Genomic DNA, 13,603 nt, shown 5'->3' with positions numbered 1-13,603 from the left:
ATTGATTCATCACCAAGCATTGTGCTTGTTTTTTAGGCTTCATTTAAGTTAGGTTTTTTTCTTTTAGCATTTTGTCTCTTTAAACTTTTTTTTTTTTTTTTTTTTTTTTGGTGCCAGTCCTCAGCTTTGTGTTGTTAAATCGTCTCTTGGTTCCTTTTATTATTATTATCAAAGAGTTCTTTAAAAATTTAAATTGCAGCTTTTATTTGATTAGCTTTTTTTGTAGCTTCAAGTTTTTCTACTTAAGATTTGTCACTTTTTTCCTGTCAACATTTTGGTTCCAGTATTTTCCTGGTTTACAGCATATATTTGAGGTTCAATTTTTTTCAATTTTAGCTTTTACTACTCAATTGACTTCTATTGTGGGTGGCACGGTGGTGCAGTGGTCTGCACTGTCACCTCACAGCAAGAAGGTTCCAGGTTTGAGTACTGGGTCTTTCTGTGTGGAGTCTGCATGTTCTCCCTGTTCCTGTGTGGGTTCTCTCTGGTACTCCAGCTTCCTCCCACAGTCCAAAGACATCAAGAGGGGACGAGGCTGATTGATACTCTAAATTGACCGTAGGTGTGACTGTGAGTGTGAATGGTTGTCTGTCTCTATGCGTTGGCCCTGTGATGGACTGGTGACCTGTCCAGGGTGAACCCCACCTCTCGCCCGAAGGCTGCCAGCTCCAGCCTCCCCGCGACCCTTAACAGGATTGTTATTAGTAGTAGTAGTAGTAGTTTTAGTAGTAGTAGTAGTACTACGGACGGACGGACTTCTATTGTTTTATGTATTCTTGTCATTGTGTAAAGAACTGACCTGAAAATCAAACAATTCTCTCCTCATCTTGCTGAGGCTCACCTGGAAGACCCCAAATGACTTCTGGGTGGTGACATGACCCCTGGTTTACAGTGTCAAGATGTTTTCATTCTACCATCTTTTATAATATAGGCTTATATATATATATCTATATCTGTATATAGATAGATATAGATATACTGTAGGAATATATAGATATGTGAGTGTGTATCGAATAAGATTCAAAATCCCATGAAAAAAACAGCAGATCATTTATTACATACAGAAACATCAAACAATAAAACAAACAGGTAAAATATTATAATGTTCATGTACAGTGGATTCGTTGCTGTGCACACCCAAGAAAGAACCCACAACTGTGCAGTTCTCTTTCTGTTTACATTACTGAATGCTGTAATTAAGTGCTTTTGGATACACTTGTGGCTGAAACTGTTTTGAAAAGCTACGGTTGGTTTAGTTGACCCAGCAAAAAAAAAAAAAAAAAAAAAAAAAAAAAGAGAAGAGAAAAAAAAAAAAAACAGAAGACAAATCAGAGAAGAGGAACTGCAGTGCTTGTTTATCTCTGCTTCAGCAAACTTCCAGCTCAGAAGAAGAGTCCTCTCATCCTTCGGCCGATGCCCTGTCTGTCGTACAGGACGTTGAACTTGTTGATGAACTGGTTCATACTGTTGCAGGTCTTGGTGATGGTGCCTAAGTAGGCCATGAGGCCCACATCATTACATTGCTGCAGGGAAACAGATGCACAGTTTTTAGAAAGCATTCCATTCTGGAGCTAAAAACATTGATTGTAACATAATCACTGCATACCAACATAATCAACCCTGTAAAATACAGTGTTCGTCTGTTTTGGAAAATAAAATGAAGCTACATTTATATCCTCAGGGGGAATAAATGGAGTCAAGGCTGAGATGAACTGAGAGCCTAAGGTCTTTTCAGCAGATTTGTGGAGCATAAGAAAATTAGAAATAATGCCAGCCTAATCCTCATAACTAACGTCATCCTCAGAGCCTTTACTAGCAGACATGAACATGAAAAATCTCACTTACATCGTAGAAATCCGTTTTGAATTTCGTGGTGCTGAGGACAGGCAGTCTGTGGCACAGGGCATTAGCTTCTCGCAGGATCTCGTGGTTGAACGGCACCTCTCCTGTGGTACAAAAAGGTGATCTGAGTTTAACCAACCAGCGAGGTTAAGAGACGATCAAACAGGGCTTGTAATCCAGGATGTGTGTTTAAAGGGGCTTCCTGTAATGATGTGAGGAGAGGAAACAGCTGTGTACCACACATTCTTTGCACTCACTGGCCTGTTAAACGACCTCTTACCTGCTTCCACAGCTTTAACGTACTCTAAAATGATCTTCACCCGGCTGTGGAGCATCTTTATCGCACTGTGCTGGGCGATGAGGTGTTCAGCAACTGTCACAAACACAGACACAGTTCAGTTAAAAGTTTTACTGAAGCGAATGCTAACTGGCTGTGGCAGCCTCTCCTACCTGTTGAGTTTTCTCCAGTGCCTGTAGCTGTCATCCGAGCTACATGATCTACACCGATTCTCTCCGCTTCCTCTGTGGCCAGAGTGTACGTCAGCTCAGCAAACAGCATCGTAGCCTGGATTTAAATTCAAGAAAAAGACAGAATGTCTACTATTTTCAATCATTTATACAGCTCCTCACCTGACGAAATGGAAGCAGTGAGTTTATCTACCATTGAACGATGATACAATGCGGATGTTAAATGTCAAGAATACCTCGCCACTGATGATGTCAATCACAGATTCATATACGCTAACAGGAAGCTGGAGGAAAAAAATTGACATTGGTGAGACCAACTGAACATTTATACCTTTCACTAATGTCTGATTATCGAGAAGAGAAAAGTTAAAACCACTCACATCAGTATGTTTGGTCATTGGGTTGAGCTTGAGGAAGAGAGGACTCTCAATGATCTCGCATACCTGGCAGGAGAGGGAAATGATAATTCATTAAATAGCATCTCTTTATAAAGTGCTGAAGGAATGAGCCCTACACAGATACAAGGTTGCCTGGTTCTTCCCTTGTCTAACAGTCGATACGTTTTTCAGTTGACTAAATGCCTGAAATAAGGTCCGTGGCTCACACTTACTCCATATATTTTTATGTTTTCTTCTACGTATAAATAAAATATGTTTGTAAATACCAGAATTATGAGTTTCATAGTGTTTATATGTTTTTCAAACAGTGGTCATTAACAAGTGGCTAAATGAAACTACGCAGTCTAGGAGTAGGCCTCATAAACATCTTATTCAGATTGTCACAGATATTATTTATGAGAAATCTTAGATTTAATGTAAAAATCCCCTTTTTTAACGACAGAAATACATCATTCCTGCGACACTCTATTGGATGCTTTGAGAGTAAACACTACCTGACGCATCATCCCAAAGCACCTTTAACCTACCTGCTTGTGAATGTGAATATCTGATGGATCAGGGGGACCACCTGTAGTGTACCAGCCCAAGAACTCCATGTCTTTGAAGACCTGTTTAACTACGAGGTTATGGGAGACATTAGAGAACATCTACGATGGCTACATGTACTACTATCAGACAGGATAATCACAATCTCAGCCCATCAGAGGAAACAAAAAGCAAGAATGAGAAGATATTTTAATGGTTTTCTCAGTCCTGCCACAGCATGACACTGACTACACTACACTCACATTGTTCCTCCTTGGTGTAGTAGTACTCCTTGTCAATGTGCACTCGATGGTCTATTGTGTGCGAGAGCAGTTCAAAGGAGTTCATCACCTCAATGTTTCTACCTTCCTGCTTCCCGATTAGGGCTCCAATCACTGAAAAGCCGGACAAACAAGACAAAAAGACATCAACAATAATTACTAGACAACAACAGTATACTATAACTCCTTACATGCCGCTTTTCTTGGCTATAGTTGCTTTCAAACATACCCTGCATTGGTCGTCCCTCCTGCGAGCGAATGCGTATCCAGTGGTCAGATATATTGAGAATAACCAGGGGGTGTAAGGCCACAGAAACGCTCCCGGTGACCCCTGAGGCCATAACACTGGGGCTGGCTACAGTCATACAGAAACACAAACACGATAACTCATGCTTATCATAATAAAAACGCCAAACCATATTTTTACACAAGACAACAGAAACAAGCTACAATTATACATATCTTCGTCACAAAAAGACATCAAAATGAATGCATATTAATACTGTCCTAAAAATCGAATAATATGACAACGGCCACTTATAAAAAGTAACCATTCCTCTACTCTTCTGTCTCATTTGTCCGCATTGTTTAATGACACATCAGACATGTATCCTATCACTTTCAAGGGCGGGGCGATGAAGTTAAACCACAGTATGTCTTGATACTTTGTCTCTGCATTAACACAACTGTACCAATTATCCCTGCTTTTATTACAACAGCTGGTGGTACAAACAAATTCACGCTATACCATTATCTCATATCATTATGACAAGTAGTATTATGCAAGTGTGTTTGCAGCAAAGACAACTTGTAAGCTAAGATTCAGTTTTTCAACTTCTCAGAAAATGACATCAAATTACAGTAAATACAGACATAATTCCTGCTTTTTCAGGGAAGTTTCTTCAATCGTTATGCAAATGAGGATATGTATAGTAGACTTTACAATACACTGACTAAGGCAGAATCGCTGTAATGAGATAAGGTAGTTATCGTGAGCAAAGCATCGCGATAATGTCGTATCCACCGCTAATTACCTTCATTATAATAAGATTTTGAGAATGATCTGCTTGACTATAACTAAACCATTCATATCCGTACACGAGTTAACACCGCTTTTGAAAACCCGGTTAATCAGAAGACAGAAACTCTGTCTGAAACAATTGTTTTTATTGACAGCTTCATAGCAGAGCCGTGTAAAATTACGTTAACTTAACCCGCTTATGTCAGCAAGCGCGCTCTCTGCCCACTCCAAACCCACTAATACGTCACATGAGACCACGAATGACACAATAATTAAGTATCTGATACAGTTTGTACCAAGATTCGGGTTGATAACTTGTAGAATTATTAATATATATGATAAATACTCGCCTGCCCCGTCCACTTCCATTCCTCCACCATTGCTAGTCGCCATCTTGTCCGGTAAATCGCGCGTGCGCAGTGGGGTGTTCTCTTAACATACGATAGGTGGCAATATCTTTCCGCTTAAATGTCTTCAAAATATAATTTGTCGCATATTCACTGTTATGAATTTAACAGGTGTTCAAAACTAATATGACACGCTTTTTCTGAGGCATGCTATACTCTATACGAAGACGTACAAGCTAACGTTAGGTCCTACAGTCGATGGGCAGCTGTTTCCTACGGATTCCTGATCCGGGCACAATCTGTGTGCTTGGGATAAGCGTCCGTGTGCATGGTTAAACTGTTTTGTTTACAAAATGGATGAATTTAAAGCTTATAATCTAGACTACTTTCCAGAAAACATTTTAATCGATGTGTTGTCATATTTAAGCGTAAGGGAGCTGGTCAGAGCGGGAAGGTAAGATTAATTCAAATTAGTGGTCGTGTATTTTACCAGTTGTCCGTCTTGTGAAGAAAAAACTCATTACCCCTGACTCCTGTCACATGATCTTTGTTGTTTATTGTGTTTTACGGTGTCGTCTCAGAGTGTGCAAGAGATGGAAACGCCTTGTGAAAGACCAAAGACTTTGGAGACTTGTCGATCTGACAGCATGGAAAGGGGTAAGAATGGTTCTATTCATCAGGTTTTACTCATTAATGTGGCCGAAATTAACCTCTCTATTTCTTTTTCGATTTTCAACATTTAAGTCAGAATTTTAAATTATGTTCTTCCTTGCTTCTTATGCATTATGTAAAAACACAATTGCTTTTTTGTATTAAATGAGCTGTGCCATAAGTCTCTGTCTTGGTAAATGCTATTTTATCATGGTTATGTCTGAGCAAATATTATTTGACAGTGTCTCTATTTTTGACTCCCATCCCCCACTTTCAACACTTCTATTGTGTGATGTGTGACCATCTGTTTCCATTGTGTGTTAGGTGACATCTCGCATACTTTGGGTGCTGCTGCGCCAGTACCTGGGTTGTGGACTGCGGTGTCTACGCTTGCGCGGTTTGCTGCTTTCTGCCCGAGGAGGCACTTTCCTCTCCAAGTCTTGGCTCAGAGCCTTGTCCACAAAGTGCCCTCGTCTGAGTAGGCTTTACCTTCTGCATGCAGACCTGAGAAGCCTTCCCAGTTGCAAGTTCCTACCTCCATCTTTGAAGGTGCTGGAGCTGTGTGGCTGTGAGCTTCCTCGTGGTTTTTTCAACCAGACCCTGCCTGCTCCATCCTCTTGCCCCCAAGAAAGCGCAGAAGCCACCTCCAGTGTTGGTGCTCAACAGAAAGGAAAAGGGCTTGGTACCCCATTCGGAATTTCAATTGAGAGGTTAGTCCTTAACCATGTTCCCTCCTTCACGGACCAGCACCTGCAGAGCCTTACATCATGGGAGAGGCTCAGTCGTTTAGAGTTGCGCGATGCATTTCGCATAACTGCTAATGGGCTCAGGAGCTGTGCGGCCAAGGATGGCATCTGTGGTGTGGAAGGGCTATTCCGGCTCAAGTCTCTGGAAATTGGCATTACTGGGGGTCAGGGTTACCACTTACAGATGGCCTCCTTGGGGTTAGGGGCTGGATGGCTTGGTCTGGAGGAACTGAGCCTGGGTGGTAAGGAGGTGGGACCAGGCTTGCTCTGCACCAGCCGTCTGAAGGACCTGAAGCGTCTGTGCCTGAAGGCCTGCACAGTCAGCGAGCTGCAGATAGTGCGGAGTTGTAGAATGCTTCGTGGACTCCACAGGCTGGAGTTTTTGGATGTGATCTTCCAGCCCCGGCAGTGTCCACCGGTGGAGGAGGGAGAGGGAGAAGGTGAAGAGGAGCAGGAGAGAGAAGAAGCTGCTGATGGAGAAAACAGCAGTGATGAGAATAAGCTAGATAGTTTGCGTCGCTCCCTGGCTGCTCTGCTGCCATGCTGCACACTAATTTTTACCAACTGTACTGTTCAGAGAAATTCAGACTAAATGAAGCATTCATTGTAAAGCTGTAGTCAATATGAATCTTCTGTTACAAAGGCATAAGCCATTTTATGCAGTGATATAAATATATCAAGGGAGGTTTTTTTTTATTATAAGTCACTGTACATTCATATAAGGCTGCACATGTTCAAATAATACTCAAAAAAAGAAAAATTTTTACAAAATACACATTTTCAGATGTAATTAACGGTTTGCTTTTAAAGTGAGTTATATAATATATTGTGATATGGTACATTTTCTGAAAAATTAAAACAAAAGAGGTCTATAAATTAATGACTAGTCAGGAGTGTCTGCTGTTGGACAAAATAGCAAGGAAATAAAATGGAAAATATAAAAAATAATTCTTGCTACAAAACAGTCTTGCTCATTGATTTGCAGTATTTAGATGTCAAAGGGAGAGCTACTAAACAGATAATTCTTGGGTATATCAACAAATTGCCAACTGTTCTTCTCAGCAGACAAATCTCTTGATTGCACACATTAACTAAAATTCTCTTGGTTCTGATAATATCTTTCACTGAAATGCAGTTTTAAAAGAAAATGTTGAATTGTTACTGCTTGACTATAAACTCCTTAGCGGGTTTTGACCACAAGAGTTGTAACTCACTGTTGGCAATGATCCACCTGTTTCCTGTTTAATGTGAGAGCAGATGTTTGTTTTTGTGTTACCAAATGACATATTTCAATATGCTATTTTTTTGTTGTGTACAATTTTCATCTTTTCTTTTTAATCTTTTTTCCTATACGAGTTTTAGAAATTCAAAATTAAATGTTACATCTGTGTTCTGTGTAGATGAGGGGAAAAGAGGGGATGAGTTGCGAATCTGTGTCCTCAAGAGAATTGTGTTGCATACAAAGCACATTTTTAGACAGATGACATTACAAATGAGAAACGGTGTGAATAAATCTTGCTTGAACATAGTCATCCTGTATCATTGTGTTTTATTTTTAATGATAAGCTACAATTTTTGAATAGATGATTAATACCAAGCATCATCTGGGCTGAGCAGTCAAATGTTAAGATTGATGTTTTATTGGAGGGAAAAAAATTCAAAAGGGACTGAGGTAACACATTCATGAAAATTATCAGCAGCAGACTGTAATTAGTCACAATTTTTTTTAAATTATTTTTTACTTGAGGATAGAGATAACCTAGAAAAGATGGGATAGAATCGGGCTTCCTCTGACATTGAAACATCAATTTGAAAATGAATGTATACAAAATCTAATTTCTGTCAAAGAGACAGAGAGGGGGAAAAAGAAATGGAACAAACATAATAGGGGTAGTACCTTCAGGCTCCGGCCCTAATAAATAATCTTCTAGGAAAATTCTTTCCTTTCGCTCTATTCCACATACATTAAAATTGACTCCTGGGGTGATCATAATTTACTTGATACCTGTTTTAAAAACGTTCTCCCTTTTTATGTTTACAAGAAGAACTCGAACGTATATGTATCGTAATAGTTACCCTTGGAATTAGTGAGCATCGGAGATATCTTTAAATCTTTGGACGAGATTTCATAAAGAGGATGAATATTGTAACGTTGGTGATTGGGTGAGGAGATGGGAAGGCGGATCGTCGTTGGTGTCATTCACCAATCATGCGCGTTCCATTCTGGGACCTCTGTCCAATAGGAGTCCTCCATGCGGAACATGCTCTCCAATCAGGTTCGTCAAAAGTCGCATTTTGAAAACGTTGGCGGCCAAGGAAGTGCAAAACAGACAGGAGAGGGGCTTTCTACGCTAAAAAGAAAGTTTAAACTAGCTTGACGCTTTCTACCACGATGCAGGTAATTTTTGTTTTCGATTGGGACAAAAGAATGGACAAGAATTGAAAATACCGAGCAATCTGGGTTTTTTCCCCCCCGTAATATTATACTGTAGTAGGAAGAGGTTTTAGCTAGTTAGCTGGGGTTGGATTAGCTTCTTTGCCAAGCTAAATTAGCATAAATTGATATATATTTTAATAACCAAGCGTGACGAAAACTTTAAAGTTTGACAGCAAGTGATGAAAATAAAACCAAATGTACCCCATGAGCTGTATTATGTCACTTCAAGACCTACTAAAAGACCTACTAGTTCTTTGCCATTGTTAAAATTGAGATTGATGTTCCTCATATTATACGGGTCCTTAAAATCCTTAAAACAAACAGTTAAGTTTCATGGTATGTGTGTGTGTGTGTTTATTTTTTTAATCCATCAGAAATGACCTCATCACGGGGTAATAAAACTAACGTTAAAGGACGAATGTTTAACGTTACACGGCACAATGTGTAACTGTTCGTCAACACGTAACTCACGTTACATTGATTTAAAAAAAAATTGGTGACAGATGTGTGAATTTGCATAGACACTCTGTTGATGTTTCTAGGTGTCTTTTTTAATCCCAAGTTTTGCGTCATATAAAAGAAATTGCATGGCTGCTCTGTAGAGCTTAATTTGGCATACCGGCTTTAACTAACGCGTTCCTGTAGAAGTGCCATGTAAGCAGGAAAACCAGTTGAGCTCTGGCACTGCTGACCTATCAACATTCTGGCTTTAATGAAGACAGCACAGACCTCCAGGAAAGCAGATGCAACCTTACCTCTCATGACAGTATGCTGACAGGTGCACAGCAGAACTTTAGTTATAGACTGTTATAAATTACAAACCTCTGTCTGAATAACAGTTATGTTCCCTAAAATCTACTAACATAGGTTTTTGTCTGTTTATTTCTTTACAGAATAAGGAAAATTATGAACCAAGAGGTTTCCAAAGACCGGTAAGATGTGATAGTTGTTAAAAGCTTTGGCCGCTGTGCTCACAACATTCTCTTGCAGTATTTTTACGATGATAGATATGAGTTTGTGAAGCACTAGAAACTGGTAATAGCTTCATTTTAAAACAAACTATGCTGTCCTTAATTTTATAACTTTATCTTGTTGTTGGTCATCTGATTGACTGAAGAATGTCAGAAAACTACTTACTGGAGTTTTTTTGTGCATTTACATGTGACACCAGTATGCAACCCCAGGCATGGTTGCAGGTCCACAGCGTGTCCAGGTGAAGCCACGTCCAGAGACTGACAAAAAAGCCATCACAGGTAACATAAAGTGTTAATATCCATGTGCCATTTAGAGAAAGTAAAAAACAAAGTCCTTATATTGAATATAATGTCATTTTCAGGCCCTGGGAGAGAGCATGTTGGCTCATCCTCTGGTACTTTAAAGTAAGTTGTATATTCTTTTGAATTTGTGTGGTTTCAGCTCAGTTTGTAAATCTACCATTTCAATGGTCACCCTCAAGATATCTGACCTTTCTCCTCTCTTTAGGAAAGTTACCATTGATGACTTTGACATCGGTCGACCTCTAGGAAAGGGCAAGTTTGGTAATGTCTACCTTGCCAGGGTGAAGAAGCTACAAGCCATCGTGGCGCTGAAGGTGTTGTTCAAATCCCAGATGGAGAAGGAAGGTGTGGAGCACCAGCTCAGGAGGGAGATAGAGATTCAGGCCCATCTCAAGTTAGTATCCTGCCACATGTTTTTGGAATCTTCCGTGTCATGATGTTGAGCTTTATTTGCCACAGTTTCACAGACATCTTACTTGGACTCTTGATTTTTCTTCTGTCACCTGTCTGTACATAGAAACAGCCCTTAAATGTTGACCTAGTGGAGCTCATGCCCCTCATGAACTGTAGTCTTACCTTTTCTATACCGCTGCATAGATAACAAACATATTTTAAGTAAAGAATATGGATCTAAAATCATGTCACATACACACTGATACCATTATGTGGGTGTGGTTAGGGTTGATATGTATGTGTGTGTGTGTGTGTGTGTTTTTTTTTGCTGGATCAAAACCTTAGGGATAGGAGCGGGACAAGATATCAATACACAGCACATCATGATACTTCCTCTTGTGTTAGATTACTAATACACCGGTGCCAGGTATCACTATTGTTACAATACAGATTCCGTCCTGATTGTAATTAAACATATGGACGAGGCACTTGAACAGACTCAAAATTCCTTAGTGACTGAAACTGAATTCTCTCTCTCTCTCTTTCTCTTTCTCTTTCTCTTTCTTTCTCTTTCCCACCTCAGACATCCCAACATCTTGCGCTTCTACAATTACTTCCATGACCGGAAAAGGGTCTTCTTGGTGCTTGAGTATGCTCCACGGGGGGAAATGTACAAAGAGCTCCAGAGATGTGGGAGATTTGATGACCAACGTACTGCCACGGTATGAGTTTTGTTAGAATACATTTGCTTGGGCTGTTATTTTTAAATCAGTGAAACGAAGTTTAATTTTTACAGTATTTGTGTTTATTTATAATTGTGTTAAAATACAAATGTGTTGCTTTTGTTTGAAATTGCTCATTTCTATCCTCCATATATTTCCAGTACATGGAGGAGATATCTGATGCACTCATGTACTGCCATGAGAAGAAAGTGATTCATCGTGACATCAAGCCAGAGAATCTGCTTCTCGGCTATCGCGGAGAACTTAAAATAGCTGATTTTGGTTGGTCTGTTCATGCACCCTCTCTAAGGTGAGAGCCTTATGTTTCTTTAATGTCTCTCCAGACCTGTTTCTTTGCTGCTGCCTCTAATCCTTCTGCACCTTTTGTGTTTCACTCTTGACAAGGCGTCGGACGATGTGCGGGACATTGGATTACCTTCCTCCTGAGATGATTGAAGGCCACACCCACAGCGAGAAGGTGGATCTGTGGTGCATCGGGGTCCTCTGCTATGAATGTTTGGTTGGCAATCCACCTTTTGAAACTGCTAGCCATTCGGAAACATACAAAAGGATTATGAAGGTTGGTGTATTTTTGTTGATCAGATACATCATTATGGACCAATTCAGCTGTTCTCCTGACAAAGTAGCTGCACACCCTCCCCCCACAATGTCAAAGATCAGGTTTTACCAGTATCACAATTTGCTGTCAAAGATGCACGGGTGTATTAGACCGTATCTGCCATGTTTACTGAAAACACTGTCCATCTATATACAGACTGGCAATGTTTAGACTTTGTGTCCAGTTGTGCTTGTGACAGAAGAATTTAAGAGGGCTTATAGTATACACACACGCTTACAGGGTCAGTGCTTAAGAATGGTCTGACCTTTGACCTTAGCCATTATAATTCTGCCTTTGGAGGAAATGTTCTGGCTTGTTTTGTGTCTTTAAACCAATCATTGGGTTTACCCTGTGCTACAGCTGCCTTAACGCGACAAGAGATTTGCTCTTTCCTCAACTTGAAGTCCGGTTTAGAGGCAATGCAGAGGTGTGGAGCCAACAAAGACCGCTTCATAAAGAGTTAAAAATGGCTGTTCAAGCTTTCTTCTAGCTTGTGTTTTTTTCTTTCTTTTTTTTCTTTTAAGGCTGTGTTTGACATTTTGGGGAACTCTGAAACAGCAGAAATGCCTTTTCCTCACCTGTTTGCTCCTGTCACCTCTGGCTACATTACATATGAATGTTAGCTCGTTGTTTTCACTTGGAGAGGTTGGCAGCAGTTGATGACAGACATCTCCCCACAGGAGATCAAGGGCACAGAGAGCCCAGGGAGCACGAGTGGGGACCTCAGCAAAATAGAGTTGCTGGGGCACTTGAGTTTGCATGAATCTAATGAACCATCTCTGTACTTGTGTGATAAATCACCATGTTATATGGTGGCGCTGAAATATCGTGAATGGTATTACATATTACAATGGTTTCTAACACTGTTGTCAAAATGAATAGAGACAATGGCTTCTTCCTGTTCACAGGTGGACTTGAAGTTCCCTAAACCTATCTCAGATGGCGCACGGGACCTGATCTCCAAGCTGCTTCGCCACAACCCCATTGATCGTCTCTCACTACAGAGCGTCATCGACCACCCGTGGGTGCAAGCCAACTCCCGTCGGGTCTTACCCCCCATCTGCCCCACCAAAAACTCATGAGCCCATCTGCCAACCTGCTGAACTCCTGAGGAGTGTTTTTATTTGTCTGCCACAAGAGACTCCAGGGCCAGCATCTTTTGGTTTCACTGCCATGGGCTTCCTTCACACTGCCATTATTCTGGCACATTTTATGATGGGTGTAAATGCTTACCTGAATTTTTTATATTGTACAGTGTAATGTCTTTATCTGTGTCTAGTTTATTCCCTACCTAGAATTATCTCTGTTTTTGTCGTTTGTTTTCTGAACCATTTTTAAACGAACACAACTGTTTTGAATTTCTGTATCTGATGGTTTCGACGCCAAAGTACTACTGTTAGACTGCCTCAAGCTAAAGTATATTTTCAAATAGTTCAAAAGGCCGTGTTGGAGGGTTTGAGTGGGAAGCATGTTATTATTACCGCTCAATATATACTTTGAATTCTAATAAATATTATAAAAGAATGTTATTTGATCAATTGATTGCTATTAATATTATTTATAATTTGACCCCTTTTCCACTTTGAATGAATTTGGAAGGTCATTGTGTTCAGCGTCTATGAGGCTCACCATTTTAACGTTAATATTTAGACCATCCTATATGAGCCAATCGCTTCACCTTGAGAAGTGACCTTTCCTGAACCCCAGTGAGGGCAGTGCAGTAGTATGAGACTGCAAGTTACAGGAAGGCTATAGTGCAGACTAATCCTGATACATTGAGCGTAAGAATTTTGTATGAAATGTTTATTATATCAAGAAGTGTCTCTGACAAGTTAAGCAACTGGGTAATTTACTTTGAAAAAGCTACTTTGCCTGT

General features: G+C 40.2%; 3 protein-coding genes across 3 annotated transcripts; 2 read left to right on the top strand and 1 right to left on the bottom strand.

Annotated features, from left to right (window-relative positions):
• Window positions 1-1,034: 1,034 nt before the first annotated feature.
• On the bottom strand, window positions 1,035-5,162 carry cops6 (COP9 signalosome subunit 6). Its single transcript, XM_086222087.1, has 10 exons — window positions 4,882-5,162; window positions 3,744-3,865; window positions 3,497-3,628; window positions 3,236-3,324; window positions 2,691-2,753; window positions 2,547-2,594; window positions 2,293-2,407; window positions 2,123-2,215; window positions 1,846-1,946; window positions 1,035-1,523 (listed from the first exon to the last, which is right to left on the bottom strand). The coding sequence occupies exons 1-10, from the start codon at window positions 4,926-4,928 to the stop codon at window positions 1,383-1,385; spliced, it is 951 nt and encodes a 316-aa protein (XP_086078213.1). The 5' UTR covers window positions 4,929-5,162; the 3' UTR covers window positions 1,035-1,382.
• LOC147251418 (F-box/LRR-repeat protein 12) lies at window positions 4,981-7,807 on the top strand. Its single transcript, XM_086222085.1, has 3 exons — window positions 4,981-5,336; window positions 5,464-5,539; window positions 5,858-7,807. The coding sequence occupies exons 1-3, from the start codon at window positions 5,236-5,238 to the stop codon at window positions 6,869-6,871; spliced, it is 1,191 nt and encodes a 396-aa protein (XP_086078211.1). The 5' UTR covers window positions 4,981-5,235; the 3' UTR covers window positions 6,872-7,807.
• Window positions 7,808-8,557: 750 nt separating this feature from the next.
• On the top strand, window positions 8,558-13,228 carry aurkb (aurora kinase B). The gene is made up of 9 exons (XM_086222086.1): window positions 8,558-8,677; window positions 9,610-9,648; window positions 9,888-9,969; window positions 10,053-10,095; window positions 10,199-10,387; window positions 10,970-11,108; window positions 11,270-11,418; window positions 11,514-11,688; window positions 12,636-13,228. Exons 1-9 carry the CDS (start codon window positions 8,672-8,674, stop codon window positions 12,807-12,809), a joined length of 996 nt encoding a protein of 331 aa, XP_086078212.1. The 5' UTR covers window positions 8,558-8,671; the 3' UTR covers window positions 12,810-13,228.
• Window positions 13,229-13,603: the final 375 nt, after the last annotated feature.

The sequence above is a fragment of the Aulostomus chinensis genome, chromosome 13, assembly GCF_037954235.1.
Source record: "Aulostomus chinensis isolate RoL2024-O1b breed Wild chromosome 13, RoL_Achi_v1.0, whole genome shotgun sequence".
In the NCBI taxonomy this organism is placed as follows: Eukaryota; Metazoa; Chordata; class Actinopteri; order Syngnathiformes; family Aulostomidae; genus Aulostomus; species Aulostomus chinensis.
Note: the sequence above shows the minus strand (reverse complement) of the source record. Positions and strands in the feature narration are given on the sequence as shown.

What these genes read in the sequence shown, in the direction of transcription:
- LOC147251418 (XM_086222085.1), top strand. Translation starts at nt 5,236, where the DNA reads ATGGATGAATTTAAAGCTTATAATCTAGACTACTTTCCAGAAAACATT. An exon ending in GAGCTGGTCAGAGCGGGAAG is followed by an intron (nt 5,337 to 5,463) that starts GTAAGATTAATT and finishes GTGTCGTCTCAG; the next exon opens with AGTGTGCAAGAGATGGAAAC. An exon ending in ATCTGACAGCATGGAAAGGG is followed by an intron (nt 5,540 to 5,857) that starts GTAAGAATGGTT and finishes ATTGTGTGTTAG; the next exon opens with GTGACATCTCGCATACTTTG.
- cops6 (XM_086222087.1), bottom strand. Translation starts at nt 4,928, where the DNA reads ATGGCGACTAGCAATGGTGGAGGAATGGAAGTGGACGGGGCAGGCGA. An exon ending in TTGACATCATCAGTGGCGAG is followed by an intron (nt 2,408 to 2,546) that starts GTATTCTTGACA and finishes ATTTAAATCCAG; the next exon opens with GCTACGATGCTGTTTGCTGA. An exon ending in CGTTAAAGCTGTGGAAGCAG is followed by an intron (nt 1,947 to 2,122) that starts GTAAGAGGTCGT and finishes TTTGTACCACAG; the next exon opens with GAGAGGTGCCGTTCAACCAC.
- aurkb (XM_086222086.1), top strand. An exon ending in TGACAAAAAAGCCATCACAG is followed by an intron (nt 9,970 to 10,052) that starts GTAACATAAAGT and finishes TGTCATTTTCAG; the next exon opens with GCCCTGGGAGAGAGCATGTT. An exon ending in GAGATTCAGGCCCATCTCAA is followed by an intron (nt 10,388 to 10,969) that starts GTTAGTATCCTG and finishes TTCCCACCTCAG; the next exon opens with ACATCCCAACATCTTGCGCT.